Below are 13,829 nucleotides of genomic sequence, written 5' to 3'. Positions count from 1 at the left end.
CAAAAAGTATTCACGTTATTGGTACAATGCAGAATCGGGGTCATTTAACTTTGCTTAAAGAACTAGATTGCAGGAAATATCCTGATCTACTGAGGGAAGTCAGGGAAGTAGTTTGCAGGGGGGTGGGGGACTATATTAAAAGAAACAACTACCCATTAAGACCTGTGCAAAAGGAAGTCAGCAAAATAAAATGGCATCATAGCCTGCTCCATTGAGGAAAAGCAAGCTGCCAACACTTGGTATCAGAAACTATGAGTAAAATAGCCTGGTATTGCCACCCAACAGCAAGATTTTTGTTTTTTGTTTTTTTAAAGTGCAAAGCTATGAGCTTTTTTCCAAAGCAGAAGCATCAGGGATAACTTTCTGATGGTAAGAGCTTTTTGACAGTGGAACAGACTCCCTCAGAAGGTGGTAGACTCTCCTTCCTTGGAGGTTTTTAAGTAGAGGTTGGATGGCTGTCTGTGGTGGATGCTTTAGTTAAGATTCCTCCACTGCAAGGGCTTGGACTAAATGAACCTTGGGTCCCATCCAATTCTTTGATTCAATGCATAATCAAACCTCGTCTTAATCCCTTTTCGGTCCAGGTTCAAACTAGTGTGCAGCTTTGTAACTTTGGAGTTAAGAGTTCTGAAAATTCTAACCTTGCAAAAATCTGGCTGCTGTTGTAATATGTGCCCTGTCACGTGGTCTCAATTTTCCATGAGGTGGAAATATCACAGAAAATAATAAGAAAGGTTTCATATATCCCTATTTTTAGCCCATATTTGAAGTGATAATTCTGAATGTACTTTTAAGAAAAATGTCACCATATTTGAGGTGGCCATGTCCATGACTATCACTCAGTCAAATTACTATACCCGCTATCTAGTTGTGATTATTACTATTCCATTTTATAACTTCTGCTACTTTTGTCTAACTTTGGAAATGATTATTTTATTACTGGAGAATTCACAAATGCTGTTCGTTTCCAGGCATAATCTTCTTTTTGCACTTTGTATTGTATATTACTTCAATTGGTTGCGTTATTTTGTTTATGACAGAGATACTGTGATTCTGGCTGCTTAAAAGACCAGTTTCAGTGCTCCAATGGCCAGTGCATTTCCTCAAAGTGGAAATGTGATGGACACGATGACTGCATTCTTGGGGAAGATGAGAAAAATTGTGAACCAGGTAAATCTTTATCGGGGGGGTGGGGTGGGGGATAAGAGAATTATTAACTGCAATGAAAAACACTGTTAGTAATATATTTTGCCCTTACCAAACATACCACTCTGTAGAAATACAGATTTTACCAAATACCAAGCTTACAGTGCACTGCCTTTCTCTAATGCCAAATATATTTCCGAAATAGCATCTCCAACCTGCTCTTCGAGTGAGTATGTCTGTGCCAGTGGAGGGTGTATCTCAGCATCTTTCAGATGTAATGGAGAATATGACTGTCCTGACGGCTCTGATGAGGTACGCAGTTAATTAGTCTTGACCTGCTCTAAAGTTTTGGCTAGCAAATTTAGAATTTAAAGTTGCAAATATTGTGGAATTTCATTCTACCCCAGAGGTTTCCTTGTACAGAAAAGCAAACAACTCAGTCATTGCTGGGCTTTTCTATTTTTTCCCAATAATGGAGTAGTTGAATCCCAATAATGGAGTAGTTGATTGGCATAGCTGTAAGGTCCTTTCAGTTCTGGCCCCAAAATTCTGGAATTACCTCATGTCAGAGGTTCACCAGATCTGTTTCTTGTCTGAGGAACTTGAAAGATCAGACAACTACTTGAGTACGCCCAGGTTTGCTGTTTTAATTGTTGCATTTAAAAACGATTTAATCCTTACATTTTCACATTGTGACCCACTTTCATGGCTTTGGTCAAAAAGCAAGTTCTAAATCCATAAAGAAATAAATATGGGGAATTTCATAAGAACAGTGGCGCTCCGTGGGCTGGGTGGTAGTTATTGAGCAGTACCCAAAAATGTTTTGTGCTTCTGCAAGGGCACTTCCAGTCACACAACATAGATCCCTCCTTCATTTCTTTTTATACCACTTCCTCCTCCAGCCCCTGCACTCTTTCCCAGGTCCCAACTTTCTATACTCACAAAAAGTCTTGATTGAAAGCTGGAGAGGTGGAAAAGCCCAGTGCACAATCACACTTCTTCTACTTCTGTAACTTTGGATGCTAAGGAGTGATTTTAGGGCAAAGGTGTCGATGTCATGCCCCCTCCTTTATAACTCAAAATGGTGTTGTTTGCATTTGTAGTTATTTATATTCAGTGTTAATTGTAACTTTTCTGTCAGTAAGAGAAAAATGACCCACCTTTGCTGAATTCTACTTGATCTGTCTATAACTCTGTTGCTTTTGTTTATAAATACTGCCACACATAAATGTATTTAAACAGATGGATTGTGTAACAGAATGTAAGGAAGATCAGTTCCGATGTAAAAATAAGGCCCACTGTATCCCTATCAGATGGCTTTGTGATGGAATCCAAGACTGTGTGGATAGCAGTGATGAACAACATTGTGACAGAGGTGAGAGTCATTATGTTCTTCCCCACTTTTGATTTAATAACTAATAATAATAATAATATCCACTGAACTCAATGTGATTTGATTCAGAGTAGATATGGGTAAAATTGTGTTGCATAAGACTTAATACAAACAAAGTAATTTTAATTTGCCCTTTTTATTTTTTATTTTTGCTTTAAGAATGTACAAGGAAAAGAGGCTGCCTCTGAGTAAGAGATCACCATGGGGGCGGCGGGGGGGGGAATCTACAATAGAACTACATTTGTTCTATTGGCAAAAGCTCCATTGAACTGAAGGGGAGCTTGCAACTTGGCCTTAGGACTGCAGCCTTCAACTCTTTTCAGGTTGCTGTCCAAATGTTCAAGTGCTATAACTTGCACAAAAAGAGAAAAAGCTGGTAGCAACAGAGGTGGTTGACGATATTCCCACTCCCTTTACCTTAACCTGCAGAATGTCACATTTTGTTCAATAGAATAGACCTTTTTCCTTGGCCGTTAGCACAACTTGGCATTTTTGTAACTGTCACTATTTTGTTCAGAAAAGCCATATCCTTAAAAAAAAAAAAAAAGAATTATGACTTGTAGTAATCCCTTAAAATATAGAGCAATATTATCTCATTGAGGCTGCCTTTTCACAAATCTAGCTCATCCTAAACCTAGGCAATCACAGGAATAATCCCAATTTCCATCTCTGAAGTGTGTGCTCTGTGCAGGCTGTATTTATAATATAATTAAACTATCTGCTGATTTTTGGATTTGTTCTTTTATCAATCCTTCTGTGTTTGCATTAAGCCCACCTATTTTTTGAGATCTATAATTCTGAAGAAAAACACTGTTTCCTCTATTAAGTTCATTTTTCATTTTAGAAAAAAGCATATTATTTTAGGCAAATCAGATTTAGGAAATGACCAAAATAAAACCATATTGAAAATAGGCTACTTTATCTAAATGACGTGCTTCAAAATAGGATTTAAATAAAATGCCCATCTCAGTTCACTAGCCCATTTGCAAGTGTCAAGTAGAGAAGTGTCTTTTTCAACTGTGGGGGCAGATAAAATTTATTTAATGGGTTTTCTGGGAGGAATTGAGGGTTAACAGCTAAATGTAGCAGCAAATGGCACAGATTCTTCTTTTTCTTTAGCCTTTAAAGTTATTGTAACACATTGTGCTTATCCACTGACTACGGTGGTAGTGCGAGAGCAGCTTTCACCCAAATGGTGTCTGAAGTGCCTGTGCGGTTATTCTACGTCAGATAACACAACATTGTTCTGAGTTGGTTTATAGGAGGAGTGGTAAATGGTCGATCCTACTGGGTGCTGAGAATTGTTGCCCTACGGATGTCACTTCCACTTCCAATCAGCAGCAGCAATCAATCAATCAAGTCCATGGATTAAAACACAACGCCAAATCATATATATGGGGTGGGGTTATTGGGTTATTGGGTTGTTGTTTTTATTTTTATTTTATTCTAATCTATGAACCGCCCTGAGACCTCCAGGTATAGGGTGGTATGATGATGATGATGATGATAATAATAATAATCAACGCACACCACCCCAATCTCCAAGCAGTGTAAAATTCCAGCGGGTCCAGGCACTTACCAGGGCTCATTTTCCTTGGCATGAGGGACAGCGGAGACTGTGGTGTCTTTATTACATACGGTCTATTTAAACATATATACAATCTGAGCCTACAATGGAGGGAGTCACAGCATTAACACCTCCAGAAGATCTTGCTTCTCCCATATCCACAGCCTAGGATCCAAGCAGAAATCAGGCATGGCTTCGTCTGTCAGCTGCCCAGGCTGCTGCCTGCTTCTAGCTTCCAGCTCACATGCATATCTCCGGCCTGTCCTTCACAGTAACAGCCAGGTGAGGGAGGGGAGCCCACTCATTTGTCCTCTGGCACAGAGCCAATTTCTGTTACCTTAACAACCCATATTTAGGGGTTGTTACCAAGAAACTTGTCTGACTAGTCCAGCAATTGAATCCTTATTTGATCCAGAAATTAGAAAGAACTCTGGCATACAGCAATACATCTGTCCCCAAATGCACAAACAAACAACAAGATAACAGCTCCCCTATAGAAAAATAACAGACACATTATACACCCAAATAAAGCATAAAAATATATGTATAAACTATTTTGGTTTTTCTGTGTTTTTCAGGGGGGAATATATGTAGATCGGATGAGTTTCTTTGCAACAATTCACTCTGTAAACTGCATTTTTGGGTTTGTGATGGAGAAGATGACTGTGGAGATAACTCTGATGAACTCCCTGAAATATGTGGTAAGTTTCATTTCCTACAGTATGGTTTGTTGATTTGACTACCTTTCGACTGCTCAGTTTTGTGTTTTGCTTGGTCACTTGTTTTGTTTTGTTTTCATACATATTTATGACTGTGTACACATTGTGGGCAGGATTCAACTAAGTTGTTGAGTGCATAGAACAAGGTCTGCTTGCACAATGGTAATCCCCCCATCCAACCATCCCCATGTTAGCAACTTCTCCGAGGCTGCATTTTGCGATTAGTGAAAATCACACAGTCTGTCTGAGAAGAAGCATGAGAACCAGATATAGTCCTGTCTGTATGTCTTATGTGATGTGCTTTCACTTTTGCCTGTTCTCTCTCGGAGCTGGTTGAGAAAGAGCGTCATGATTCTGTGTCTGTGTAATATAGCGTAAATAAATAGTAGTTTAGAACTATGATGCCTCTTTCTTTTGCTGTGTCAAGAGAAGGCTAGTATGCATAAATCAAGTTGGTTTATGTCGCTGGAGTGCCCTGGAGAAGAGGAGGGTGCCTTTTCCAGAGCTATGCTCACCGGAGGACGCTCTGAGATCTGGAGTGGCTGCAGATAGCCCAGAGTGTAATCCCAACACCCCACTCTCTAAAAATGGCTTAGGGGGTGTGCAGCAGGAGCAGTAGAGAATTCCCATTGTGTGACCCTGTTCCCCGCATGCATACCCCACTTAGCGCTATGTTGAATTCCACCCAATATTGCTAAAGCACATTCAAAGCACATTTTCCTTCTTAAAGAATTCTGTGATCTGCTGGGAATTGTAACTCTGTGAGGGGTAAATAGAAGAGCCCAGAATTATTTGAGGGGAAGTATGTGTTTCGAAGATGCTTTAAAGGTATAGCGTGTATGCAGCCCATGTCTTTATAGTAAACGTTGCAAATACTACATTGGAAAGAAGCAAGTTAAAACACAGTAGTGTTGCATGGTCCCTCCAAACGTTCCAAGAGGATTTTCTTGATACTTGAGCTAGCATTGAAGTGAGAACATTTCAGCAATACTTTTTCTCCTAAATACTGCAGCTTTAAAGTCATAATACAGTGGTACCTCCAGTTACGAACTTAATTTGTTCTGGAGGTCCGTTCTTAACCTGAAACTGTTCTTAACCTGAGGCGTGCATTTGCTAATGGGGCCTCCTTCTGCCGCTGCGCCGCTGGCACACAATTTCCGTTCTCATCCTGGGGCAAAGTTCTCAACTCGAGGTAACTCTTCCAGGTTAGCGGAGTTTGTAACCTGAAGCGTTTGTAACCCGAGGCCTTTGTAATTCAAGGTACCACTGTATATACATAAAGTAAGGGCCTGGTTAAATGTTTAAGGGGCTGAATCCCTTAAATCTACTGGTACAACAGACTTCTGTGTCCACAGCTGAGTTTTTGCTTCCTCTCCTGTCCCATCTAACCCACCCCAGGGTGAGTAGGAGGAAAGGGGAAACTTCCTGAGCAAGGGGTGGGGTAGAAGTGTGCAAATGGAACTCCCGTTGCAACAGCAGAACTACACACATGGACCACTGGATACAATCCAAGGTTATATCTGGCATGTAATCACGTACCTCTCTATTCAAAGCGGATACATTCCATACATAATGAGCATTATAATATTAGTTCTCTCTCTCCCTTTTTCACAGTAAAATTTCCATGTCCCCCAACAAGGCCTTACCGATGCAGAAATAACCGAGTCTGTCTGAGACGTGAGCAGATTTGTAATGGGATTGATGATTGTGGTGATGACTCAGATGAAGACCATTGTGGTGGGTATTTTTTCCCCCTTTTGGATTATCATAAGACCAAAGTTCTCATTTTATTTATAAAATGTGTGGATTATGTGCTCGCTTCGGCAGCAGCTATACTAAAATGTGTGGATTATATCTTGTCATCAACACTGCACAGACGTTGTGTTCTGTCCTTGATAGGTTCGGTGGCCTACAGGGTGAGAGCATGTTCTTAAGTAATGGGACAAGCTGTATGGGACCATTAGCAGTTAATTGGATGATATTCATAGAATCAGAGTTGGAAGGGACCATAAGGATCATCTTCTCCAGCTTCCTGCAATGCAGGAATCTTTGCCCAATGACCCCTAGATTAAGAGTCTCGTGCTCTACCAACTGAGCTACGTATGCAGACTAAGTAGGTAGCAGGGCAGTCACAATATATAATCCTAAGGCTAACAACTGTATTCAGTGAATTGCTAACATCTCTTACATGTTAAGGATATCCCATAAAGTCCAAGTCTTTGACACAATCACCTGGACTTCATAGGATCATTGTGATCATTTTGCCCTGATAAGTACCAAAGTCTGTACTGTCCAAGTCATGTCTGGTTCATTGAGTGAGGCCTTGACTCACAGTGGAATAGAGAACTGAAATTAAAGGAATGAGTAGCAGAACTGACTGCAGCTAAAGCATCAGCGTGGTAACGACAGCCACCACTCCTTTGCTAGTTTCTGTCTCGTGTCCTATATATTGTACACAGTGCAGTGGTACTCAGTGCTGTTTGTAGGCATAGCACAGGAGGACCATAGGCTGGACCAGCATATTCTATCTTCCTTTTTCCACTCCTTGCTTCACATGATACTCAGTGAAAACAACCTGACAATGAGGGCCAAGCTATTCTCCCAAGTGGAAAACAAGAAAATGAGGTAGGGGAGTGTATGCCAACTCAGACTGCTCCATCCTCTCAGTTTTGTGTTTTCTTGCCACCTCTTGAAGCAGCAAGTGCAGACACCGTTGTGTGAAATATGTATTTCTCTGGGCAATTGTAGCATGCACATGTGCATCCTGGGATGTTGAATTCTCCCATGGGAGAAATGGAAATCTTCTGATTGTCATGTTTCATGGGCTGCTGCAAGTATATAGTAGGTTTCTACATATCCAGGAAACAGTATTTTTTTTATTGGTAATGTTTCATTGTTAAATGCACTTGTGCCATTAATGAGAATAATATCAAAGGGAGAAAAATCTGATTGCTCTCTTGTAACATTTTGCAGACAAAACTACATATAAGGCAAGGCCTTGTAAAAAGGATGAATTTGCTTGTAGCAATAAGCGGTGTGTACCTGTGGAACTGGAGTGTGATCAGTTTGATGACTGTGGTGATGGTTCTGATGAGCAAGGCTGTAAAACAAGTAAGTTTCATTTAGAAGTTGAAAGCTTGCCATTCTCAGAGTAATAAAAAAGAACATGTTTTTATATTATATAGAACCTGTTATGTGTAATCTTGTAGAATTTAAATTAGCATGAACCAAACAGTATCTAACTCGGCTAGGACCTTACCCAAGGGCCTGTACATTCACATGGTGCCAGTAAACCAGAGTTTGGCTTACATGTGAAAGTGGCCACTGAGCCAAAGTTGACATTGCTTCCTCCTGTTAATTTATTAGCTGATCAGGATCGTAAAGTGCATTGTATGTTAAAAATGTGGGGAATACATAAATATCTATATTAAAATGATTTAAAGAACTCACTTCCCTTTTGCAAATACAGCTTCCAATCTGCAATCTGAAGCAGTCTTAAGGGAATGAGATACATTGACAGGGCTCACCCACACTTCCCTTGCTGCTCGTCCTGCCACTTTCACTCAGGAAAATCCACTCTTTACCGCTGAATTGGAGCAAACATCAATTGGGTTTTCCTCAGATTAATGCTTGCTCTGATTCATCAGAAAGGAGCAGATTTCCCAGGGAAAGCTATGGGAGAAGCAGCATATCTCTCAGTTCTGTGCTTTCTAGGAACAGGATGAGTGGGAGTGTGGAAGAGCCATTATTGCATTTAGCCTTGAGAGAAATTTATTTATTTATTACATTTACATACCATCTTTATCTTCCAAGGAGCTCAAGGTAGTGTACACAGTTCTCCTCCCTGTTTCCTCCTCACGACAGCCATGTGAGGTAGGTTAGGCTAAGAAATGGTGACTGGCTCAAATTCACCCAGTGAGCTTCAAGGCTGAGTGGGGATTCGAACCCTGGTCTCCCAGGTCATAGTCCAACACTCTAACCATTACACCACACTGGCTCTACAAAGTTCATCTTGGACACTATCTCTTGTTTGCTTTTTTCCTACTAATAAACCTATTTAAATAAAACTGTAGTGGAAAATATTGTGACACTTTTTCTAGAAGGGATGTATTTTTAATTGCTTCTGGGCAGTAAGAGATGGGGAAAACATGCTTACACGAGCTTGGCTGTGAGTCCTGGAAGACCTTCTCCATGCCTTGCAGGTCTTTCCCCACCTGGCCTGGGAGGGCAGGGCCCTGACTGACTCCAGCTCCAAACCCTGACGCACCTGAAAAGATTATTGGACTGGGGTGTTTGTTGATTGTTTGCAATTATGTATTTTTTCACATTGTAAACCTCTTTGAGCATGGTTTTAGCTATGGAAAGGCAGTATAAAAATAAATTTATTTATGTATGTATGTAGAATACAAACTGAACTTGGTTTTGAGGGCTCACTCAAAAATGGCTTTATCAAAGGAAGTAATAACCAAGCTAATTATGGGAAAGGAAGGGGTTGGAGCATGGCTCTCATTCCTGATGCTGCAAACCATGAAGGATTGGAAACATGGCATTACAGTATATACATTATATATAGTATATATATCAGGACTAACTAACTTCAAAACAAAAATTAAAGCTGACTTTCTTTGGAGACAAAATTCTTCATCAGCTATGAATGAAGACACTGGCTATGGATGTTTTGTAGCAAACATGGAAATAAACTAAAATCTATTTGATTTTGCATCTTTTGTTATTTCCTTTTTAGGCTTAACTGAATATAGCTGCGAAAACAATGTGAACCCTTGTGGTGATGATGCATATTGTAATAAAACGAAAACACCTCTTTTCTGTCAGTGTAAGCCTGGATTTCAAAGGAACAGAAGGAACTGGCAATGTGAAGGTATTTGTGTAGAAACTGCTTTGAAATCCTTATGTTCAAAAATATTCCATAAAAATGAATAGCAACATTAAATGTCAAAGGATGGCCTTCAATTATTTTTGTTTTACGTATTCAAAAGCATTCTAAACCACTTAGTATTTAAAAATCCCCAAGTGGTATACAAAAACATGAATTGAAAACAGTAGAACAGTATAATAGAAACAGAGCTACAACACAAAAACTAGTAAAATAGTAGTATAAAAACAGATAAAAAAACAGAAATTCAATAATAAAAAGGTCCAAAGTTATATATTTACAATGAATCTGAAGCAGCTGACAAATAACAATCAAGTATGGTTATGAGATGTCTACTTTGGGTGTCTGAAATTAATGACAACAAAACCTTTTGTTTTGAACTAGGAAGTTAACCATTCATAATAATTTTTTTGTGTTTTTAAGCTCCTGCAAAATTCTTAAGATTTTGGCTGTCTTTGTTATGTGTCTCCATCCCTTAACAGATACAGATTTAAATAAATAATACCACAAATTTTCCAGAAATGAAGGTGCTTAATTGCAGGGATTCCCAGAATCTATGAGACTACCAGCATTAGTCTGTCTCGTGCTCCTTAACTGATCTGGTGTGTGGGCAAGTGAGGTACCATCAAAAAAGTGAATGAGAGAGGTAGATTGGGGCTTGCTTTCACGTAGGAGGGTAACTCCCCAACTGCACAGGGGACTATCGTATCCTTCCTTGTGTCACATTTCCCACAGGATGCCTTTGTGACAGCAGCCTCATAGCATTTATACCTCACATTTATTTGCATACCTCAACCAACACTCTTCTCATCAAGGAAAGCAATTTATTTTTTCCTAGCTTATAAACTCAGGAACTATAGGTTTATGAATAAAAGCAGTTAAGGAGAACACCTAAGTCTGGCATTTTATTTGGGTCATCGTAATTCAACATGGGGGAAGGAGGGACAGTCCAAAGTAAATAAAAAGGAACTCCATTCATTATGTGACTATAGCACGATGTAAGGGTGCAGATCAGGCAGCAAACAGATGAAGGGGTTTTGCTCTAGTTTTAAAGGTAGGATAAAAGAATGTTGCAATAGATAAATAAATTAAATAAACAAATGAATAAAAGTCCCAATGGAAGGCAACAGAAATAAAGCAGAGACCAAGCGAAAGAAAGCTAGAGAGAAAGGCATCTTTCAAAGTTGCTGTTACTCAGTTACAGCCCAACTTTCTTCCCCAATTTATCTATGTTGTCTAACATTTTCCTACTTTTGTCATTGAACCATTTTACATAAGGTAGACAGTTCTTTGATGGCAATGGATTTTTTTTTTCAAGTTCTAAAATCCAGTATGTTTTCGGATTTGTATGTTTTATGAAAATACAAAATATAACTGCAGACTGTGTTCACAGGATATCTGATCTAGAAGAGCTAGTGAAATTAGCTAAAATCAAGGCAGTTAATTCCTATAGGAGAGCTATCTACTTGCAGCATAGACTGTTGTACCAAAGAAACCTTACTGTTCCATTGTTGCTGCATTTACAATATGCCATCCAACAGCCTGAATGGAGAATAGCCTCTAGAATTTAAGCGGCCTTCACTTGAAGCCATTCTGTGCAAAAAGCATGACAAAACTGCTGGTTGTTTTTCTTCCGAGATATAACCATGCATATTATTTAAGCTTGGAATTGCTGATTTATACACTTTGTACTACAGAAGACTCAGTTTTAACAGATTCTTTGGATTGGTTTTGAACAATCTCACACTTGGTGTCCTGAAGGGACTGCCTATAAGTTGCCAACTGCCCATCTTGACTGCTTAAACTCTTTTCAATAGCTAGAATAATATGCCAGAACTCAAATCTGAGCATCTTTTGCTTAGTCTAGGAGTCTAAGGTTAAACCTGTAGACTGAGCTAATAGCTATTTTCTTTTCTTTTTTTAACAGTTGAATTGCTTTGGGCTTTTAAAAATCTTAGTTGCAATTTTATGGTTATCTGTCATGACTTTCTACAATGAACTGAAAAAGAAAAGAAATGATAACGGCTTTTCTTTTCTAGATATCAATGAATGTGCAATATTTGGCATCTGCTCCCAACTTTGTATCAATGTGAAAGGATCATACAAATGTACTTGTGAAAAAAATTATAAGGAAAGAAACAGCAGCTGCATTGCAAAAGGTAAGATGACAAAACAAATTGAATATACTAGTTGACATATTGGACATGATCCTTTCCCACAAAAGTCCACAGTGCTCATGAGCAAATGAATCCCTGTACAACTCAACAGAGAATTCCTTCTCTTCTCCCCATCCCTACCCCCACTCCTCCCCCATGCATATGGAAACAGTGCATCAGGACAGTCTAGTCAATGGGAAGTCTCTGCAACCTCCAATATCCTTACCAAGCCCTCCCAGTTCTGCATATTTCAAGTTGCTTAAAACCTGGCTCCATGCTGAAGGAACGGCTTGTGCGAGGTGTACATCCTATTCTGCAGTCCAAGTGCATTGCTTTTATGTGTTGCTATTTATATCTCTGATACATGCCGAAAAGAATAACACCCTAAGTGAAGAGATAATTACAGCTTTGTGCTTGCATCTCTTACGCTTGAAAAGAGAGGCATTTATGGAAACAGCATTTTCTCAGTATCATATTCCAGATTGAAAAGCCTTGAACTGTTGCTACTGAAGTGCAGAATGCCAAGTCACATAATATGCAGTTTAAGAAGAGATAAACTTCCACCTCAGAAGTACACTGTGGTTGATAGCCTCAAAAGTCATTGATACAGCAAGGACACCACCTTCTCTATCTCACCATTCTATACTGAGACTAGGGCTTCCACAGGAGCACCAGTCATATTAACTGGGAACTCTTCAAGATCATTTAAGAACTGATCAGCTTCCACAAATCTCTGGAAGTGGGCCATCATAATGGGCCTAACACCTCCACAGAGAGAAGTAGCCACAGTAAGACAAAACTCACCTGAAAATGGTCTGACCATGAAAAGAGTATAAATATACTTTCCTCTAAGACAAACACTTGCTTTGTATGTAGGGCTAGTAATGTACTGGGAAAGACCCATGGTTGTCACAGTGGTCATGAAATTCTTAGCCAACTGTGATAAGGCAGTTTTGGCTTGAATGTTGAAGTCCCACATAACAATTATCCTGGGGAGGTTACTCAATATACCTACATATGAGACACTTGTTGCTAAAATTAGATTATATTTTATTTGTAGGAAGGCCATACGTTTATAGGGTTTCATTCCACACTACACTTACCTCTGGAATTATTTTGAAACTACCCCATTGACTTCAGTGGGGTTTAAAATCCAAAGCTAAGTGGGGTGTGGATGGCAACAGGAGTATCCAAATAAATATGAAATTTTAACATACATGAAGCACATTACTTCTTAGTAGTTGAAATTTACTTTATTTTTGTATTTCATTACAATAATCTCCAGGCTCTGAAGATCAAGTTCTCTACATTGCTAATGACACTGATATCCTGGGTTTTGTATATCCATTCAACTACAGTGATGTTCATCAACAGATTGCACACATTGAACATAATTCAAGAATAACTGGAATGGATCTATATTATCAAGGGGAAATTATAATTTGGAGTACTCAATTTAATCCAGGAGGCATTTTCTATACAAAGATCCATGAGGGAGAAAGGAGACAAAGCAGTAATGGTGTGATAGTAAGTAAACTAAGCATATATTTTTGCTCATTTTTAATTTGGAACTGGATTTCCCCCCTTGGTTTTTGTATACTACATGTGGTAATTTTGAAATATAAAAAGTCCCCATTAATCAAGATTGATTACCTACTATTCAAATTAGCCTAGGTTAGTAATAATACGAAGGGGGCTCCTGCTGGGGTTTGTTTTTCATCCTGAACATAAAGGACTGCCTCCTCTGACATGAACCAGCTGAATGTTATGATAATCTTCACAGATCCTCCACTGAATCCCTCTACGTTTTGAAGTTAGGTGGGTTGTGACCATAGAAAGCGCCTTTTCAGTTGTGCTGCCTTCCCAGGGTGGCATATAAATAATTCAAATAAAGAGACTAATAAAACTTCAAACATAAATAAAGCATGTTGTCAATCACAATACCTCCCTCAGG

At 39.2% G+C, this 13,829-nt stretch overlaps 1 protein-coding gene and 1 long non-coding RNA gene across 4 annotated transcripts in view; one reads left to right on the top strand and one right to left on the bottom strand.

The window, feature by feature from the left end:
• Positions 1 to 13,829, top strand: part of LRP1B (LDL receptor related protein 1B) — a 782,700-nt gene that overhangs the window by 726,816 nt on the left and 42,055 nt on the right. For all 3 annotated transcript variants that reach the window (XM_079992449.1, XM_079992450.1, XM_079992448.1), the window contains 9 exons: positions 1,041 to 1,170; positions 1,352 to 1,458; positions 2,389 to 2,521; positions 4,685 to 4,807; positions 6,440 to 6,562; positions 7,799 to 7,936; positions 9,570 to 9,704; positions 11,759 to 11,878; positions 13,161 to 13,402. In XM_079992449.1, the coding sequence (XP_079848575.1) occupies positions 1,041 to 1,170; positions 1,352 to 1,458; positions 2,389 to 2,521; positions 4,685 to 4,807; positions 6,440 to 6,562; positions 7,799 to 7,936; positions 9,570 to 9,704; positions 11,759 to 11,878; positions 13,161 to 13,402 (1,251 nt within the window). The remainder of the gene's footprint in view (positions 1 to 1,040; positions 1,171 to 1,351; positions 1,459 to 2,388; positions 2,522 to 4,684; positions 4,808 to 6,439; positions 6,563 to 7,798; positions 7,937 to 9,569; positions 9,705 to 11,758; positions 11,879 to 13,160; positions 13,403 to 13,829) is intronic.
• Positions 7,843 to 13,829, bottom strand: part of LOC307226585 — a 168,633-nt gene continuing 162,646 nt past the window's right edge. The window contains exon 4 of the long non-coding RNA XR_013843509.1: positions 7,843 to 7,925. This is a non-coding gene — a long non-coding RNA (uncharacterized lncRNA). The remainder of the gene's footprint in view (positions 7,926 to 13,829) is intronic.

The sequence above is a fragment of the Podarcis cretensis genome (genome assembly GCF_951804945.1).
Source record: "Podarcis cretensis genome assembly, chromosome: 1".
In the NCBI taxonomy this organism is placed as follows: Eukaryota; Metazoa; Chordata; class Lepidosauria; order Squamata; family Lacertidae; genus Podarcis; species Podarcis cretensis.
The sequence above is the reverse complement of the archived record's forward strand: the minus strand, read 5'-3'. Positions and strand labels throughout refer to the sequence as shown.